The following is a 21,333-nucleotide window of genomic DNA, read 5'->3' on the forward strand; positions in this document are numbered from 1 at the left end:
CAGAGGTAACAAAGGGATGGAGAGAGGAAGGAGAGAGAGGATTGTGTGTCTATTTAAAGAGAGAGGGGTAAGGGCGCGAGAGGGAAGGGATGATGGAGGGAGACATGAATGACAGAGAAGGGGAGAGAGAATGAATGTGGGTGAATGAGAGATGGAAAATGAGAGTCAGAAAGAAGGAATGAGAGGGAAGATAGAGGGGGATTCATTTCTTAACAGCAGTTCTGTGAGGTAGTTATAAATTAAACCTGATTACTAGATTAGTGCAATCCAGTTGGAGGGGATGAGTGAATTTCCTGCTGTGGCACTTTCCATTCAAACTCTGTTAAGCATACCCACATACAAATTTTTCCATGTATTGGGTAATAATCTCAAGCCCGAGGTTTAGAATAATTTGCTTCTTATGAGTCCAATCCCTTTCATTGTGCTAATCTCCATCAGGGTGTTGGGTCTACACCCAGCAAGGCTAGTGAGGGTTCCATTTGCGGGACAGCAGTGCTGGAGTTGGCATCAAGTTAATGGCTCATGGTAGAGATCACAGTAGTGTTTAAGTCCAGACAAAAGAAGGGTAAGGGAGTCTATCATCCTTTCCTTATCCCTGTCGGGTGGTGACTGATTTAAGACGATAGGACAGGATCAAGCCTCATGTTAGGCAATCACCGTATTTATGTCCCCTATTATACAGTTCATTAAATTCAGTGGTCAGGGAGGACTGGAGGTGAAGAAAAAGTTAAGACATGATAACAGAAATATGACCTTTTTGTTTATATATATATACAGTACCAGTCAAAAGTTTGGGGACACTTACTCGTTCAAGGGTTTTTCTTTATTTTTTAAATTATTTTCTACATTGTAGAATAATAGTGAATACATCAAACTATGAAATAACACATGAAATCATGTAGTAACCAATAAAGTGTTAAACAAATCAAAATATATTTTAGATTTGAGATTCTTCAAAGTAGTAACCCTTTGCCTTGATGCCAGTATTGCACACTCTTGGCATTCTCTCAACCAGCTTCATGAGGAATACTTTTCCAACAGTCTTGAAGGAGTTCCCACATATGCTGAGCACTTGTTGGCTGCTTTTCCTTCACGCAATACCATCTCAATTGGGTTGAGGTCGAGTGATTGTGGAGGCCAGGTCATCTGATGCAGCACCACCACTCTGCTTCTTGGTCAAATTACACAGCCTGGAGGTGTATTTTATCTTTATTTAACTAGGGAAGTCAGTTCAGAACCCATTCTTACTTTACCAAACCCTCCGCTAACCCGGACAACACTGGGCCAATTGTGCACCGCCCTATGGGACTATGATGCAGCCCGGGATTGAACAAGGGTCTGTGGTGACGCCTCTAGCACTGAGATGCAGTGCCTTAGACCACTGCACCACTCGGGAGGTCATTGTCCTGTTGAAAAAAAGTATTATATTCCCACTAAGCACAAACCAGATGGGATGGCATATGCAGAATGCTGTGGTAGCCATGCTGGTGCCTTGAATTCCAAATAAATAACTGACAGTATCACCAGCAAAGCACCATCACACCACCTCCTCCATGCTTCACGGTGGGAACCACACATGCGGAGTTCATCCGTTCACCTACTCTGCTTCTCACAAAGACACAGCGGTTGGAACCAAAAATCTCAAATTTAGACATATTTCCAACACTCTAATGTCTATTGCCAATGTTTCTTGGCCCAAGCAAGTCTCTTCTTCTTATTGGTGTCCTTTAGTAGTGATTTCTTTGCAGAAATTTGACCATGAAGGCCTGATTCACGCAGTCTCCTCTGAACAGTTGATGTTGAGATGTGTTTGTTACTTGAACTCTGTGAAGCATTTATTTGGGCTGCAATTTCTGAGGTGCAGTTAACTCCAATGAACTTATCCTCAGCAGCAGAGGTAACTCTGGCTCTTCCTTCCCTGTGGCGGTCCTCATGCGAGCCAGTTTCATCTTAGCGCTTGATGGTTTTGCGACTGCACTTGCGGAATCTTCATGTCTTAAAGTAATGATGGACTGTCATTTCTCTTTGCTTATTTGAGCTGTTCTTGCCATAATATGGACTTGATCTTTTACCTAATAGGGCTATCTTCTGTATACCACTCCTACCTTGTCACAATACAACTGATTGGCTCAAACACATTAAGAAGGAAAGAAATTCAACAAATTAACTTTTAACAAGGCAGACCTGTTAATTGAAATGCATTCCAGGTGACTACCTCATGAAGCTGGTTGAGAGAATGCCAAGAGTGTGCAAACCTTTCATCAAGGCAAAGGGTGGATACTTTGAAGAATCTCAAATATAAAATATATTTTGATTTGTTTAAACCTTTTTTGGTTACTACGTAATTCCATATGTGTTATTTCATAGTTTTAATGTCTTCACTATTATTCTGACTTTCTGACGTACAGGAAGAAGGGAACCTCAGGTAACCATAGCAACCAACCAGGGTTTGTGTTAGAGTGGACAGTGACGGAGTAGTTAAATATCTGTATCCATTACCAACATTCTAGGGAATGCGCCCCTAGTGTCCACTACCCACCCTTTGAAGTTCCCTTTGTAGGGAAGGGAGCTGTTTTTTCAGAATGGAACAAAGCCTGGGTACCACAGCAGCAGTGGTAACTTGTGACTGAGATGCTGCCTTGATAATGATGGATAGGATTTACATAGTGCTTTTCCAAGTGCTCAGAGAGCTTTATATTGTAACAGGACACCCAGCTGAGGCTGTGCGCCAACGTGAGATGTTGCTTGCTGTTAGATCGCCGGTGCGGCGAGCAGCCTCACTTCTCCATATTGATCTGCTTCTATTTTTAGGCTCTGGGAGATGTGAGGATGAGGAGGAAGATGAGAATAAAGGATGAAGCCAGGGAAACAGAAGGGCCACACTTTAAACAAGGACCCCAAGGGGCCGTCGGTTGGCAGCTTTTCATGTCTGTTTTTTGTTCTGTTTGTAGATTTGAGTGTTTCTTTGTTTCTGGTGCGGTTTTGAGCGATGAGTCAGTTCTTGCAGCCAGGGGTCTTTTGTAAACTGTTGCTACGCACAAGCTATGTTTGTTGCTAGTGAGTGTGTGCTTTAGAGTGTAGCTTCGTTAGCCGCTTTTCTAAAAAAACATTATTTCCATGACATAGACTGACCAGGTGAATCCGGGTGAAAGCTATGATCCCTTATTGATGTCACTTGTTAAATCCACTTCAATTGGTGTAGATGAAGGGGAGGAGATAGGTTAAAGAAGGATTTTTAAGCCTTGGCACAAATTGAGACATGGGTTGTGTATGTGTGTCATTGAGAGGGTAAATGGACAAGACAAAATATTGAAGTGCCTTTGAACGGGACATGGTAGTAGGTGCCAGTGGTGTAAAGTACTTAAGTAAAAAATACTTGAAAGTACTACTTAAGTAGTTTTTTGGGGTATCTCCTTCACTATTTATATGTTTGACTACTTTTACTTCACTACATTCCTAAAGAAAATGATGTACGTTTTACTCCATACATTTTCCCTGACACCCAAAAGTACTTTTGAATGCTTAGCAGGACAGGAAAATGGTCTAATTCACACACTTATCAAGAGAACATCCCTGGTTATCTCTACTGCCTCTGATCTGATGGACTCACTTTGTTTGCAAATTATATCTTAGTGTTTGAGCTTGCCCCTGGCTATCCATACATTTAAAAAACAAGAAAATTAAGCGGTGTGGTTTCCTTAATATAAGACATTTTAAATGATTTATACTTTTGATACTTAAGTATATTTAGCAATTACACTTACTTTTGATACCTAAGTATATTTAAAAGCAAATACTTTTACTCAAGTAGTATTTTACTGGGTGACTCACTTTTACTTTAGTCATTTTCTATGAAGGTATATTTACTTTTACTCAAGTTTGACAATTGGGTACTTTTTCCATCACTGGAAGGTGCCAGGAACTGAAACTCTGCTGAGTTTTTAACACTCAACAGTTTCCCGTGTGTATCAAGAATGGTCCACCACCCAAAGGACATCCAGCCAACTTGACACAACTTTGGGAATCATTGGAGTCAGTGGCAATTTTAGCATGTAACTCTTGGTGGGGCAAACTCCCAAAATGTTTTTTAGATGCATGCTAGCAAAGCCACAACACTAAACAGTGCATTAATTGCACTATAACGGTGACAAACGGTGCCCACAAACTGTTAGGGCTACATAAAGCTGTCCCAACAGCAGAGCTTTCTTTTCAGCACCATGAAGTGAATCCTTACCACTGTTACACCTGGCTGTCAGCGGAGTCTGGCAGCGAAACAGGTCATTCAGCCTCATTTACTGCCTTTTCAAAAAACATAGCTGATATGGCTGACTTGCTTAAACAAATGTAGTCTCTACTGACAATTGAGATGTACTGTACAAACTATGGCATAAGGGAATGATGAGGCAATCCGTAATTTCAATTATGACATTAATGAGCGAGCTTGGACAGGTGTAGTCAATATAACTATTTGTTCATCACTTTTGAAATGTACAGCACAGAATTCAGAACCTGGCCCGGCCTTACAGTATTCTCCTTGTACACCAAGTCAGAACCGTAGGATAAATAAAGGGGGCATATAAACAGACAATGAAAGCTCTTACAATATTTGATGATTACATTTCTCTAAAACAGGCTACAGCCTACATGTGCACGACCAAGTCAGAACAGTATACTAAGTTATGAGTGTGAAATGGACCAAATTATTAGGGTGAGGCACATGGGCTACTAACAGCTTAGTATACAACATATACTTAGCACAACTTTCTTAGCTACAGTATAAATATCTCCCTGGTATATTACATCATTTATGCAGCAGCATACAATAAATTTTTGGACTCACCTTGTTGTGCTGTGCTCACTTGAACAAGAAGGTGGCGCGGCGGTCGTTGTGGGCAAATTTTGTCATCAAAGTCAGACATTCTCTGGATTTATGCTGCTTTCAAGACAACTGTTAACTCTGGGGGGGAAAAAACAAGGTTGAATCATGACGTCAGTGATCTTCAGGTCGGAGCACTAGAAAGAGGCCCGAGTTCCTGACTTGGAATTCCGAGTTGGATGACCGTTCACAACGTATTTTCCCAGTCGCAGCTAGTTTTTTTTCAGAGTTCCCAGTTGTCTTCAACTCACTGAAGTCTGAGATTTCCCATTTCCGAGTTTTAGTTGTTTTGAATGCGGCAGAAGTCATGCTGGATTGACAGCATGGTCAATGTATTCAACATTTTCTGGCCCATGGTGTGTTGCGAGTGAATGTTTATCGTTTTAAGCTTGGAAAAGAGACCCTTAAACCCAGACTTGTACCCCACACACTCCACTGAATAGCAGGCTAGTGATTGCTTTACAAAGCTTGCAGTTAGCCACTGATTTCTTCCAAACCCCTCATTGTTGAATTTGCAATTTCTAACTTGTTGTGTAATGTTTATGTCCAATGGCTGATGAGCACCGATACGTTTAATCTATGATTTCTCATCATATGACAAGGATTGTAATGATTTGCCAGTAGATTGTCGACCTGATTCATGATGATAACTGCTTTTCTAGCTTGCTAGCTAAGATTTTGAAAGTATGACGTTGACATGATTAGTCCAATCAAAGCTACGGTAGATATAACGTGATTTGACGTCATTTTATCTGTGGCCAATGACCTTGAGCCTTCTTGGATGGGCACTTCTAATGTAAATCTATGGCAGCACCCAAGGGGCTTGAATTTTCGAGCTCTCCCCATAGATTTTGCGGCGACGTAGTGTCCCCATGAGTGACAGAACACTGAGCCAATCACGGCGCAACTAGAGAACATTACCAACCCCTACGCTCCGTATTTTCCACTGGCTGCCCCACCACCACCACCACAGAAAGCACTGAGCTAGGCTGAAACATCTGCATTTTGGAGCTGCCTTATTCAAGAAAGCAACTCAATATTTGGACAGTGTTCTTAATGTTTTGTACACTCAGTGTATAGTCTACATAACAGAATGTACAGGCTTTGTTAAATGTTTGCCTAGTATGCTAAAAAACGCACTGCAACGGTTGTTTACTTTCCTACCACTGAAGCAAATATACCCATTCCACCCTGAGCCCACATTTTGTTCCTTCCTTGCACTGGCCACACAGCAGCATTTCATCTAGATATTCTAAGTCTGTGTTATGACGCTGGCTGAGGAAGGTGTAAAAGTGTATTTGTAAAGTAAAGAACAGTAGTGGAATGTGTAATGGAACGGTTCTGTTTCCATGGTTCGCTTCTCACACACCGTTCCTCACAGACAGATATGTTTACATTACGTCCGGTCTTTCAATGGACAGGAACAAAATAAATAAATGGCACCCCAACCACTTTCTTTACCAATATGTAGTCTGTGCAGTGTGTTTGAGTTATGTTCTGTGTGTGTTTTGGCTGCTGCTTTGGGTAAGGATGTGGAACATCAGACTCGTGTAGTCTGTGTAATGGAGGGTGAGTCATGCCGACGAAGCCTCATTTACTACACGTGAAGCATTACATCACTACTGGCAGGCTGTGACAGTGTGGGACTAGGATCAACATTGGGGAAAGGTGACATTTCAGAGCCTGTACTGTACTGCCTGAGAACATGGACATGGGGGAGAGAGAGGGGTCTAAGGGATGTTTATGTGTGTGTGTGTGTGTGTAGGAAAGGGAGAGAGAGTGGTGGGAAGGGAGGATCACTATCAGTAGCTTCATTTGATGATCTAAATCTCCATATAACTCAATCTCTCGCAGGTCCCATCTGAGCCCTTCAGACTGTCACTAAAGAAGCTGGTTTATAATTAGTTTAAATTGTTAATGCTCATGAATATATTTAAGCTCATACTGTCACACACATGAATTCTTAAGCTGGTTATGTAAAGTTTATTAAGACAGAGGCTTGTTTCTACACTCCGCTCCTTTCATTACAGCCATAGGAAAATAGAATAGCTATAGCGTCCATCACCACTATTTCTACACTGAATACGGCCTCAAACGCCCATCCCATTCCACAGCACACAAATCAAGTTTAAAAAAATTGAGAGACCGATTCATACAATTCTGAAAAGCAACACTCACTATTAGTCAGTCTCTCTCTGCCTGCCCCGCATTCAAACCATCCCTCCAAAGCCCCTCCCCTCCCCCTTCCTTCCGTCTGTTATGCAGCTTTCACCCATGCAGCCCAATTCTGATATTTTTCACTAATTGGTCTTATTTACTAATCAGATCAGCTCTGAAAAAGATCTAATGTGAAAAGATCTGATGTGACTATTCAAAAGAACAATTAGTGGGGGAAAAGATCAGAATTGGTCTGCCTGTGTAAACGCAGCCTCATTGTGCTGTTCTCAGCATCAGGCCTAGCCTACCAACCACACTCACCCTCCCAACCGCCTATGGCCCTGCAGCGATGGACTACATATGCTGCCACTAACGTGTGCAGTGGAGTCTGTTAGTGGGTGTCTGCGTGTGTATGTCTGTGTGTTGAACGCCACTCAGACCACAGCAGTAGGCATAGAGAGAGAGAGAGACAGGCAGCTGGGCGTGAGTAATGCATCCATCCAAGCCCAGGGAATCTGGGTCACAGTCACATTACTGTGGGACTTCAGGCAGACACTCTTATTTACTCTCACTAGATACTTATACTGCTGGGTGATGTTCACTAACGCAAACTCTCCTCCTAGTCGAACATGCCGATAGTAAGCCCAGTTACTCTGTGGGATGGGTAGTCTATAGCTGCATTGACAGCCCACTCCTGATTGACATTGGAATGATCATTCACCAGATGGAGGAGCAAAGAATTGACTAGGGAAGGAAGTGGAACAGTGCCTAAGCTATAACGTTTTTTTCTCTCACATTCAGTCCACTTCAAAGGGTCAGAGGTTAATTGGGTATCATCATTATTCAAAAGCCTATTATTAGGATAGAGGACTGGTTGTGTGCATTATTAGGCACATCTTAAAGACAAGGGGGATAGCATCATATATGCGTAATTGCATAGCTTATTGCCAGACCACCAGGCGTCCTGCTATGACGGTGCACGCTTCTCCCGCACAATGCACGCACGCTCTTCCCGTGCGGTGTCATTCCTGAACACGCAGTCAGGTGTCGCGTGCTTTTTGCGTTACCGGCGACGTCCATGATTTTCCCACGTCCACGTAGCGTTGGTTTTTTAATCTCCCATTTTATTACCGGGAGAGCTGAGCTGTTGGATGAAATGTTTTGAGAGAAAACTGACGTCGTGTAGGCGTGGTGTGTGCCAGCGTGCAGAGAGAAGCCCACCGCAGAACCGTTAATCCAGTCCGGACACCACGTTTTAGTGGAATTTAGCCTACATTTTGCCAAATTTTACCATTCGCTGCTATTTATGAAGGGATTAATTCATAGCAGACTATTTGAGAGGATAAGTTTGTAACTCGCCTGCTCGATGGAAAAAAGAGAACGCCCAGCACAGCATCCCAAATCGAGGTGAGAGTGCGCTCTATAAACCGACGCCGAGGCACCGCTGTCATAGTGAATGAGAACCAGCGACGTTTAACCAGACCGACAAGAATACCTCTCACTTGATGACTGACACCATTTAAGTAAGTTTATGTTGGGCAGCCCGATAGCTCTGTAGGCAAATTTGTGTGACGTGCGCAAACTGACAGGCAGGCTTTGGCTTCTGCAACGGGCGACATCCTCTGATATCCGGGTAGCGCTGCCAGTCATCACTTAACTCTATACTTCCGTCTTTACATTGTATCTTCTTTACACGTAGTCCGTGTAACATTGTAATATTGTGTCTAGCCGCCTGATGTTACAAAATGGCCTTGACAGATTGCTGATCTTCAGCTTTTTCGAGCCATCTTGGCCATGCATATGGATGTTGTGGTCTGCGGCAGGGCTGGCCCTGGACATTTGGGGGGCCCTAGGCGAAATTTGGTGGTGGTTAAATAGCTGATGTCCTAGGGACATGTCCATCTCCAATATTACATGTCCATCTGACATGTCCATCTCCTCTAGCCTACAGTACTGTAATATTGCCTGAAACAGCTGGACCCATGTACATAATTTCTCCAAGTGGACACAACATATGTGTCCCGCTTACATCACTAATGATGGTGATTTAGAAGGGGTGATCCGCAGGTGCTTTGGGCACCTAAACTCAGATTTGGCATCAAATGTGACTCTTGGCTATTTGAATCTTTAGGGCAACAGCTGCCTGGACGATTTGCTCTCTTCACTGCCTCTCCTCCAACCCTCAAACTCCTGACCCCAACCCTTGCCCTTTATCCCTGCCCTTCTAATACATTTGGTATGGAGTCTGATGTATGTCCCACTCCGCCTTGCCTTTCTCACTTTATTTCTCCTTGCTTTCAATGCTGGCTCTGTATCCCTCTCCCTTTCTCACGCCTCACCTCTTACCCATCTCACCCCAGCCTTGAGTAGGGTAAGAGTGTTGGAGAAAACAAGAGCTGGAGGCAGGTTTTAATGAGGTTACTGGATGCATTGCCATGTGTGTGAGGGGATGAGAGGCTGCTACTGCTATCGCTTCTGCTGCTACACACGCACACTAGGGCCAGGACGATACCGGTATCGCAAGTCTCGTTAGTAGCGTGGCAAGGAAACTAAACATGAAGCGGATTTAACTTTAGGAAAACATCCTGAATGTTGTAAATTAACATCCCTATGTTGTCATCCATAGTCACGTTTTATTTCATTTCTAAGCTAAAGCACGAAACCTTTTACATACAGCAGGTTTTTAAAGAACCAAAGAGTTTGGTCTGCTTCGTGTTTTCACTTTGGACAAAATATTGGCACAGGGGTATCGTCCTGGACCTGAACACACACACACGGCTATTTAAATCCCACACATCGCTCTATCAAATTCAGCATAGTACCATCATCACATACAGTAGGTAGCAAGCAGTCCTTTTAATAGACTGCAATGTTATACCGTTGAGCCCTCCGTCCCCTCTCTTTACACAACACTGCAGCTCCCATCATGACTTGGACTGTTGTGAATATAGAGTTGTTTGTACTCACTAAAAACAAATGGGTTAAAAATAACCCAACCGTGGTTCATTATAGCACCTACCTCACGTTGGGTTATTTTAACCCAATGCATTGAGTAGATTTTTTAAAAACCCAGCGCATTGGGTTATCTAATCAACCCACAGTTGGGTTAGCTATAACCCAATGTCACTGGGATTATTATGTTAAATCGTTGTATTTAATGACTTTATTTGAAACACATTCACATTGATACCCCAAGGCAGTTAACCCATATCAACAACTTCTCCCTGTGCGCCGATGACGTGGACGTCGATTTAAGGCAGCCCCCCCCCCCCCCCCCCGCACCTCTGATTGAGGGGATGGGTCAAATGCGGAAGACACATTTCGGTTGAATGCATTGTTGTGCAACTGACTAGGTTTCCACTTTCCCTTCCCTTTCCACTCACCACCCTCCCTATCAGTGGTGTAAAGTAACTACTTAAAAATACTTTGAAATACTACTCAAGTCGTTTTTTTCCTTCTGTACTTTACTATATATATTTTTGACAACTTTTACTCCAGTACATTCCTGAAGAAAATAACATGTACTTTCTACTCAAATATGTTTTCCCTGACACCCAAAAGTACTCATTACATTTCAAATGCTCAGGCAGGACAGCAATATTGGTACAATTCATGCACCTGTTAATATAACGTGTTGTCATCCCTGCTGCCTCTGCTCTGGTGGACTCACTAAACACAAATAATGTGTTTGTAAATTGTGTTGGAGTGTGACCCTGACTGTTCGTAAATAGAAAAACAAGGAAATTGTGCCATCTGGTTTGATGTATAGCGTTTACTTTGACTTTTTACTTTTGCTCAAGTATGACAATTGAGTACTTTTTCCAACACTGCTCCCTATCCCTAATACATAAGTAGTAAAATAAGTGTTCAAACAAGACCAACACACAGAGTTTCAAATGTCCAGCAGGTGTCCACTATATGCAGTTACATTGAACCTTACACAGGTCTGTGAGCAGTGTAGCTTTTCCCCGTGCTGGCGGACAAATGGTTCTTGGCTCTGCCTTCCGGAGGTAGGCTATTACTTGTTGACTCCAACCTTTAAAAGTAACAGCAAAGAAATTTTAGCAGGTCTGTTAGAAATGCCTTTGTCACACCACCTGGATAAGGGAAGCATTTCTATGCTGTACTGACAGTACAGGTGGACTGCATTGTAGAAATGATCATATTACACTATGTGTACAGGTTGTGTTAAGGTCGTATCATTTCCCCATCCATTTTGTATGACCATGGAGGCAGCATGCCAGGAACCACCTTCTGGTCCACTTCGCCAAATGGGTCTATAGGGGAAAAACGACATCAAACAAATCTCAAATGGGTAAATATGCCTAGTTTTGTGTTGGCACATGCGCTCTAGACAACATCTTGCAGATAGTGTGAGTAGGTTAGTTCATATGAGATTATTATGGATTAGAGCGAGAATGTTTTGGTCAAGCATCGATCATCATGTCATCAGAATAAGACCCTTGACATCTCTTGGGAACGAGCATCAAGTGCATACCATGCACTTTCACCCCCCTGTGAAGTTGATTTATATCTTATTTTATCTGTAGCATAATAAACTGCATGGTTTCCTGAGTTGTAGTGGGAGGAGCACACACCATGTCATCGCGTGACTCCAAGTTTACTTCAATTTGATGGTTATTAAATCAATATTTGCGACTTAAAGGTGTTTTTACTGCCATTTCTTCCATAATTAATTTTCCCGGCACACAAAGATCCCACCATGTCAAGCGAACGCATTCTGTCGGAAACGTCCTGTTTTGGTCACAGTTGTCGTGATATTTATTTCTACGGTATAACTTTACTCGTATGAAAACTGTGTATGGAAACGTGGTTAATGTCCAAGAGTGAAGAGATGTGTCAAAAGTTCTAGTATATTTGTCACATTGTCTTCCCATTAGAAGGGTTTCAGCATCCTCTGCCAGGTCACTTTTCCTCTTCTCCCGCTATGGAAGACATTGACACATGTCCAATGACCCGCCTTCTCGCGTAGTCACAAGTCAGTCAGTCAGACTAAGCCAGGTCCAATCCTGGGCTTGGAGGCTGGCCAGACCTGTTCTGTAAGTCCACAATCTGCTCTCTGTCCCTCCCTCTCTGCTGCAGCTTTTTATCACAGCACAGCCTGCTGAGTCCATTTGTGTGTGAGAATCCTGTAGTGAATGAATGTACAGTATGTGAGGAGTGTGTGTGTGTGTGTGTGTGTGTGTGTGTGTGTCTCTCCCATCCTTTCAGTGGTGGAAAAAGTACCCAATTGTCATACTTGAGTATATACTTGAGATCTTTTTAAATGGAAAATGACTCAAGTAAAAGTGAAAGTCACCCAGTAAAATACTACTTCAGTAAAAGTCTCAAAGTATTTGGTTTTGAATATACTTAAGTATAAAAAGTAAATGTAATTGCTCAAATATACTGAAGTTTCAAAAGTAAAAGTATAAATAACTTCAAATTCCTTTTATTAAGCAAACCAGAAGGCACCATTTTCATGTTTAAAAAAATGTACAGATAGCCAGGGGCACGCTCCAACACTCAGACATCATTTACAAACGAAACATGTGTTTAGTGAGTGCCAGATCAGAGGCTTTTCCTGTCCTGCTAAGCATTCAAAATGTTCCGAGTACTATTGGCTGTCAGGGAAAACTGATGGAGTAAAAAGTACATAATTGTCTTTAGGAATGTAGTGAAGTTAAAGTGCTCAAATATAAATAGTAAAGTACAGATACCCCAAAAACGACTTAAGTAGTACTGTTAAGTATTTTTACTTAATTACTTTACAACACTGATCCTTTTTATAGGTACATTTTAAACCCAGTCAGTGCGTAGTTATTGGGTGTTCTGTCTCACTTCAGTCACTCTGGCTATGTTAATATTTAACCCAGCTGTGTATGTTCATGCGTGTGTGTGGGCTCTGTTGTGCAGACTGGCCTAGAGGTGGTCCATCTGTGTTTGGCTAATGAGCTCTGGACCAGTCTAAAGGCATCTGCCTTTGCCACACTACTTTTGCACTGTTAAGCTGGTACTACTGCCATATCTGTTCTATGGCAATGAGGTCCTTTACTACAACGCAGTACAGTACACTGTCAATCATGATGGTACATTGTATGGTGCCACAACAAAAGCTCCCTCAGTACAATGTAGTGTGTGAAACACAGTAACGTCCGCAGGGACAGGAAACTCCGGAAGGAAGATGTGTTTGTAATAATACTACATTTTTTTTGGCTTCGGTTCAGGTTGGTCATTTGGCTGTTCTGAAGGGATTTTTTAAATAACATATCACCTTAGGCTGCTAATGTATTGTACTGTCTGGTGGTGAGTGTCAGTGCTTTGGTTGTTGGTGAGAGACGGTTTGGATAGCGATTCTGCTGTTTGGTAGTATTGGGTATTGGTTCTGTCTGTTCCTAGTGTTTGCGGTATTGCTACTGAGTGAATCTTCAGGGGAGTTTTAAAGGGGAAGTCTGCCTCTCTTAGTTGGTTGGTTGTGAATCTCCTCAGAAGCATTTCCTCACCATGTCCCATTCTCCTGTTCTGTTGTGTTATTAAGCTCTTTGTTGTTTTTGTTAAGCAGATTGTCTCAGTGCCACATTTGACTAGCTAGGCCTCTGAGGAGCGGGTTCGTCCTTCACTCTGTTTCCATTTCATACGACTTGACTGTTCAAGCATGGAACTTTGAGCAATATTTCCCTATAGAGAGTGTATACACTTCATTTGGTGTATGAATTGCTTGTGCAGTCAAATGTTTGGACACACCTACTCATTCAAGGGTTTCTTTATTTTTACATATTTTCTACATTGTATAATAATAGTGAAGACATCAAAACTATGGAATCACTTAGTAACCAAAAACAACATTCTCTCAACCAGCTTCATGAGGTAGTCACCTGGAATGCATTTCAATTAACTGGTGTGCCTTGTTAAAAGTACATTTGTGGAATTTCTTTCCTTAATGTGTTTGAGCATGTCAGTTGTGTTGTGACAAGGTAGGGGTGGTATACAGAAGATAGCCCTATTTGGTAAAAGACCAAGTCCATATTATGGCAAGAACAGCTCAAATAAGCAAAGAGAAACGACAGTCCATCATTACTTTATCTGCAGTCACAAAACCATCAAGCGCTATGATGAAACTGGCTCTTTGAGGACTGCCACAAGAAAGGAAGACCCAGAGTTACCTCTGCTGCAGAGGATACGTTTATTAGAGTTAGATGCACCTCAGATTGCAGCCCAAATAAATGCTTCACAGAGTTCAAGTAACAGACACATCTCAACATCAACTGTTCAGAGGAGACTGCGTGAATCAGGCCTTCATGGTCAAATTGCTGCAAAGAAACCACTACTAAAGAACACCAATGATAAGACACTTGCTTGGGCCAAGAAACATGAACAATGGTCATTAAACCGTTGGAAACCTGTTCTTTGGTCTGATGAGTCCAAATTTGCGATTAAAAAAACAAACACTTTATTTTTGTTCCAACTGCCGTGTCTTTGTGAGACGCAGAGTAGGTGAACGGATGATCTCTGCATGTGTGGTTCCCACTGTGAAGCATGGAGGAGGTGGTGTGAGGGTGTGGGAGTGCTTTTCTGGTGACCCTGTCTGTGATTTATTGCGAATTCAAGGCACCTTGTAACCAGCACGGCTAACACAGCATTCTGCAGCGATACGCCGTCCCATCTGGTTTGCGCTTAGTCCCACTATCACTTGTTTTTTATGACCCAAAACACACCTCCAGGCTGTGTATGGGCTATTTAACCAAGAAGGAGAGTGATGGAGTGCTGCGTCAGATGCCCTGGGCTCCACAATCACCTGACCTCAACCTAATTGAGAGGGTTTGGGATGAGTTGGACTGCAGAGTGAGGTAAAAGCAGCCAACAAGTGCTCAGCATGTGTTTGTTTCTTCCCTCGTAAAACAACACAGCTTCCCGTTATTACATTCCTGCTTCTCCCTGGACCATAAACTTCCCCAGACACACAGTGGTGATTGGGACGTGAACATCTGTTCTATTGATGACAGATGTGAAGTGGTTGTGTTTGATGCGCTACTGGGCTGGAAGACGAGACCCAATGTCAGTGTGTCACATTCCAAAACATAGATTGCAAAATGCATGGAGTTCATAGTGACAAATTCACCCTGCGATTGAGCGCTAATCAAAACTACACCCACAAACACGTATTGAGCTACAAGCTGAGCCGTGCTTCTCATCCTGTTGGTATTGATTGCGCAATTGTATTTTTCACCAAACATGGTATAACCCTTCGCTGATCGCTCGATACACAACATTTTGAGCATAGCTTGTTGGCAGGCTCTGGTTAGGAATGAATGAGTCGTGTGTGTTTGTAAATAGATGTTAGTAAGACTACAGATGTGGTTTTCTTTGTGTGGCTGTGTGCAATGTCCTCTCCGTTCTCTCTCTCGCTGTGTCTCTCCCTCTCTGTGAGTGAATGGGAGAATGAGAAAAGCTTTCACTCTGCTGCGTGACGTCATCATAGCGACGCAAAGGATGGAGGTGGGAAAGTAGGGCAGAGTGGGGGGGAGGAGGCAGAGGGGGTTCAGTGTGATTGCCCCTCTCCACCTCTCTCTCCATCTCTTCCTGTCTTCCTGTTTTCACTCAGTGTGTGCCTGTTCATTCTGTCTATCGGTGTGTGGTAGAGAGCTCCCCTGCCCCTCAGCAATGCATTTCTGAGAGAGATGGTCTCTTGATAAAGAAATAATGTAGTCTGTGTGTTTAGTGTGAGTGCAACACAGGTGAGTTTTTGTGTGTGTGTGTGTGTGTCGAGATGTCTGAAATCCTCCGGGAGACACTTTCCTCCTTCATAGGGTCCTTTTAATGTGGGAGGAGTGAAGTTTAAGAGCACGAGTTGCCTTGGTAACAATTGCTGCCATCTGTGTGAGTGGTGTGCGGGTGGGAAAGGATGGCGTAGCCTCCGGTCTTAATGCCTCATTTTGAATGATTTATTTATTACTCAGCAGAACGGGAAGGTTACTGGGTTATGCTGGAACACTTCCTTAGCCTTATGAATCTAGAAAGAGACCAAGTCCATTCTCAATGAGGGTACTGTTTATATGTTCTGTCATACAGCCTCATAAAATAACTTCTCACATCTGCAGCACAACATGGCTACCCAACCGCATTATAACTGCAAAGAGGAGGGCAGAAGGTATATAAGGAGTGGGAATGGATCTGGGAAGGACCGACACAAGGGTGGGAGGTTTGAGATGAGGAGAGGAAAGAGGCCAGCATGGGTCTGAGGATTAGATGTGGACTCCCTCGGATGGCTGAAGAGGGCTTTATTTCTTTATTTTTTATTTAACCTTTTATTTAACTAGGCTTGGGGAAAGGAGAGACTGAATAATTTGTAGTAGTCCCAGACCATTCAATAGTAGTCCCAGACCATTCAATAGTAGTCCCAGACCATTCAATAGAGGGTTCTCTCGGCTGCAGTAGTAGTAGTAGTAGTAGAGGGTTCTCTCGGCCGCGGTAGTAGTAGTAGAGGGTTCTCTCGGCCGCGGTAGTAGTAGTAGAGGGTTCTCTCGGCCGCGGTAGTAGTAGTAGAGGGTTCTCTCGGCTGCGGTATTAGTAGTAGTAGAGGGTTCTCTCGGCTGCGGTATTAGTAGTAGTAGAGGGTTCTCTCGGCTGCGGTATTAGTAGTAGTAGAGGGTTCTCTCGGCTGCGGTATTAGTAGTAGTAGAGGGTTCTCTCGGCCGCGGTAGTAGTAGTAGTAGAGGGTTCTCTCGGCCGCGGTAGTAGTAGTAGAGGGTTCTCTCGGCTGCGGTATTAGTAGTAGAGGGTTCTCTCGGCCGCGGGGGTAGAGGTAGAGGGTTCTCTCGGCCGCGGGGGTAGAGGTAGAGGGTTCTCTCGGCCGCGGTAGTAGTAGTAGAGGGTTCTCTCGGCCGCGGTAGTAGTAGTAGAGGGTTCTCTCGGCCGCGGTAGTAGTAGTAGAGGGTTCTCTCGGCCGCGGTAGTAGTAGTAGAGGGTTCTCTCGGCCGCGGTAGTAGTAGTAGAGGGTTCTCTCGGCCGCGGTAGTAGTAGTAGTAGAGGGTTCTCTCGGCCGCGGTAGTAGTAGTAGAGGGTTCTCTCGGCCGCGGTAGTAGTAGTAGAGGGTTCTCTCGGCCGCGGTAGTAGTAGTAGAGGGTTCTCTCGGCCGCGGTAGTAGTAGTAGAGGGTTCTCTCGGCCGCGGCGGTAGTGGTAGTAGAGGGTTCTCTCGGCCGCGGCGGTAGTGGTAGTAGAGGGTTCTCTCGGCCGCGGCGGTAGTGGTAGTAGAGGGTTCTCTCGGCCGCGGCGGTAGTGGTAGTAGAGGGTTCTCTTGGCTGCGGCGGTAGTAGTAGTAGAGGGTTCTCTTGGCTGCAGTGGTGGTATTAGTAGTGGAGGGTTCTCTTGGCGGCCGTAGTAGTAGTAGAGGGCTCTCTTGGCAGCCGTAGTAGTAATAGTAGAGAGCTCTCTTGGCGGCCGTAGTAGTATTAGTAGAGGGCTCTCTTGGCGGCCGTAGTAGTAGTAGTAGTCGAGGGCTCTCTTGGCGGTCGTAGTAGTAGTCGAGGGCTCTCTTGGCGGTCGTAGTAGTAGTCGAGGGCTCTCTTGGCGGCCGTAGTAGTAGTCGAGGGCTCTCTTGGCGGCCGTAGTAGTAGTAGTAGTAGAGGGCTCTCTTGGCGGCCGTAGTAGTAGTAGTAGTAGAGGGCTCTCTTGGCGGCCGTAGTAGTAGTAGTAGTAGTAGTAGTAGTAGAGGGCTCGCTTGATGGCCGTAGTAGTAGATGTTGAGAGTTCTCTTGGCGGCAGTAGTAGTAGAGTGCTCTCTTGGCGGCCGTAGTAGTAGAGGGCTCTCTTTGCGGCCGTAGTAGTAGAGGGCTCTCTTTGCGGCCGTAGTAGTAGAGGGCTCTCTTTGCGGCCGTAGTAGTAGAGGGCTCTCTTTGCGGCCGTAGTAGTAGAGGGCTCTCTTTGCGGCCGTAGTAGTAGAGGGCTCTCTTTGCGGCCGTAGTAGTAGAGGGCTCTCTTTGCGGCCGTAGTAGTAGTAGTAGAGGGCTCTCTTTGCGGCCGTAGTAGTAGTAGTAGTAGTAGTAGTAGTAGTAGAGGGTTCTCTTGGCTGTAGTAGTAGTAGTAGTAGAGGGTTCTCTTGGCTGTAGTAGTAGTAGAGGGTTCTCTTGGCTGTAGTAGTAGTAGTAGTAGTAGAGGGTTCTCTTGGCTGTGGTTGTAGTAGTAGTAGTAGAGGGTTCTCTTGGCTGTGGTTGTAGTAGTAGTAGTAGAGGGTTCTCTTGGCTGTGGTTGTAGTAGTAGTAGTAGAGGGTTCTCTTGGCTGTGGTTGTAGTAGTAGTAGTAGAGGGTTCTCTTGGCTGTGGTTGTAGTAGTAGTAGTAGAGGGTTCTCTTGGCTGTGGTTGTTGTAGTAGTAGTAGAGGGTTCTCTTGGCTGTGGTTGTAGTAGTAGTTAGAGGTCGACCGATTATTGGAGGACCAAAAAAGCCGGTACCGATTAATCGGCCGATTTTAATAAAATATTTTTAATATTAATATTTAATATTTAATATTTTTTACATTTGTAATAATGACAATTACAACAATACTGAATGAAAATTTTTACTTAATATAATACATCAATAAAATCAATTTAGCCTCAAACAAATAATGAAACACGTTCAATTTGGTTTAAATAATGCAAAAACAAAGTGTTGGAGAAGAAAGTAAAAGTGCAATATGTGCCATGTAAGAAAGCTAACTTTTAAGTTCCTTGCTCAGAACATGAGAACATATGAAAGCTGGTGGTTCCTTTTAACACGAGTCTTCAATATTCCCAGGTGAGAAGTTTTAGGTTGTAGCTATTATAGGACTATTTCTCTCTATACCATTTGTATTTCATTAACCTTTGACTATTGGATGTTCTTATAGGCACTTTAGTATTGCCAGTGTAACAGTATAGCTTCCATCCCTCTTCTCGCTCCTACCTGGGCTCGAACCAGGAACACAACGACAACAGCCACCTTCGAAGCAGCGTTACCCATGCAGAGCAAGGGGAATAACTACTCAAAGTCTCAGAGTGCTATTTTGAAACGCTATTAGCGCGCACCCCGCGAACTAGCTAGCCATTTCACATCGGTTACACCAGCCTAATCTAAGGAGTTGATAGGCTTGAAGCACAGCGAAGAGCTTCTGGCAAAACGCAGGAAAGTGCTGTTTGAATGAATGCTTACGAGCCTGCTGCTGCCTACCACAGCTCAGACCGCTCTATCAAATCATAGACTTAGTTATAACATAATAACACACACAAATACGAGCCTTAGGTCATTAATATGCTCGAATCCGGAAACTATCATCTTGAAAACAAAACATTTATTCTTTCAGTGAAATACGGAACCGTTCCGTATTTTATCTAACGGGTGGCATCCATAAGTCTAAATATTCCTTTTGCATTGCACAACCTTCAGTGTTATGGCATAATTACGTAAAATTCTGGCAAATTAGGCAGCCCAAACTGTTGCATATACCCTGTCTCTGCGTGCAATGAACGCAAGAGAAGTGACACAATTTCACCTGGTTAATATTGCCTGCTAACCTGGATTTCTTTTAGTTAAATATGCAGGTTTAAAAATATATACTTGTGTATTGATTTTAAGAAAGGCATTGATGTTTATGGTTAGGTACACATTGGAGCAACGATACGCACCGCATCGATTATATGCAAAGCAGGACACGCTAGATAAACTAGTAATATCATCAACCATGTGTAGTTAACTAGTGATTATGAATGATTGATTTATTGTTTTTTATAAGATACGTTTAATGCTAGCTAGCAACTTACCTTGGCTTCTACCGCATTCGCTTAACAGGCAGGCTCCTCGTGGAGTGCAATGTAATCAGGTGGTTAGAGTTTGGACTAGTTAACTGTAAGGTTGCAAGATTGAATCCCCCGAGCTGACAAGGTGAAAATCTGTCGTTCTGCCCCTGAACGAGGCAGTTAACCCACCGTTCCTAGGCCGTCATTGAAAATAAGAATGTGTTCTTAACTGACTTGCCTAGTTAAATAAAGATGAAATAAAGGTGTAAAAAAAATATTTTTAAAAACGGACAAATCGGTGTCCAAAAATACCAATTTCCGATTGTTATGAAAACTTAAAATCGTCCCTAATTAATCGGCAATTCAAATGAATCGGTCGACCTCTAGTAGTAGTAGAGGGTTCTCTTGTCTGTAGCAGTAGTAGTTGTAGTAGAGGGTTCTCTTGGCTGTAGTAGCCCCACTCCCAGACTGCCCTGGCCAGACAGAATTTCATGCACGATGGAGCCTCTAAGCGGATCCCATGGAGAGGAATTGGATTATGATAAATGGCCGGAGAGCTGCCAGTGTGCTCTCTGTGGGTGTTGAAATAGTGTTGTGTGTGTGTGTGTGTGTGTGTGAGCTCTGTGGATGTTGAAATGGTGTCTGTGTGAGCTCTGTGGATGTTGAAATGGTGTGTGTCTGTGAGCTCTGTGGATATTGAAATGGTGTGTGTGTGTGTGTGTGTCTGTGTGAGCTCTGTGGATGTTGAAATGGTGTGTGTGTGTGTCTGTGTGAGCTCTGTGGGTGTTGAAATAGTGTTGTGTCTGTGTGAGCTCTGTGGATGTTGAAAGTGTCTGTGTGAGCATGTGTGGGTGTTTCTAGGTCTCATAATATAATGTTTTCCTCAAGCTACACTCTGCTGGCCCATGATTTTTGTTTTCACATTACTTACCTGTTGTTCTTATCGCTCTCTGCAGGACAGACGGGGATCTTCAGCCAGTGATGTAGACGAGGATGATGATGAAGTTACACAGGGAAGGCTGTGTGGGGAGGAAGAGCATCGCCTGATTCTCCTCCACTTCCTCATCCACTCTGAGTCGTGCCCTCTGATTGTGTGGCAGGAGCACAATGTCATCGACCACACCCACCTCAGCCCCGCCTTCCAAGAAGACGCGTGGGAAGGAGAGGACGGAGGTCATGGGTGACTTGCCGCAGACGGCCAATGAGGAGCTGAGGAGCAAGCTGATGGATTTCCAGATAGAACTGCAGCAGGAGAAGGGCAAGGTAGGCCCGCCCCCTCTCGCATGATAATGAGGATGATGATATGATTATCTGATGCCTATACAATGATACACTGTTAATTATAAACGGGGTGGTTCGAGCCCAGAATGCTGATTGGCTGACAGCCATGGTTTATTAGACCGTATACCACTGGTATGACAAAACATGTATTTTTACTGCTCTAATTACGTTGGTAACCAGTTTATAATAACAATAAGGCACCTCAGAGGTTTGTGGTATATGGCCAATATACCGCGGCTAAGGTCTGTATCCAGGCACTCCGTGTTGCGT

General features: G+C 43.8%; 1 protein-coding gene across 4 annotated transcripts in view; it reads left to right on the forward strand.

Annotated features, from left to right (window-relative positions):
• LOC129857942 (janus kinase and microtubule-interacting protein 1-like) overlaps positions 1-21,333 on the forward strand; it is a 48,756-nt gene that overhangs the window by 4,539 nt on the left and 22,884 nt on the right. For all 4 annotated transcript variants that reach the window (XM_055926655.1, XM_055926656.1, XM_055926658.1 and 1 more), the window contains exon 4: positions 20,739-21,045. In XM_055926655.1, coding sequence (XP_055782630.1) covers positions 20,890-21,045 — 156 coding nt within the window. In that variant the 5' untranslated portion in view covers positions 20,739-20,889. The remainder of the gene's footprint in view (positions 1-20,738; positions 21,046-21,333) is intronic.

This window comes from Salvelinus fontinalis, chromosome 6 (assembly GCF_029448725.1).
Source record: "Salvelinus fontinalis isolate EN_2023a chromosome 6, ASM2944872v1, whole genome shotgun sequence".
NCBI classification, from domain to species: Eukaryota; Metazoa; Chordata; class Actinopteri; order Salmoniformes; family Salmonidae; genus Salvelinus; species Salvelinus fontinalis.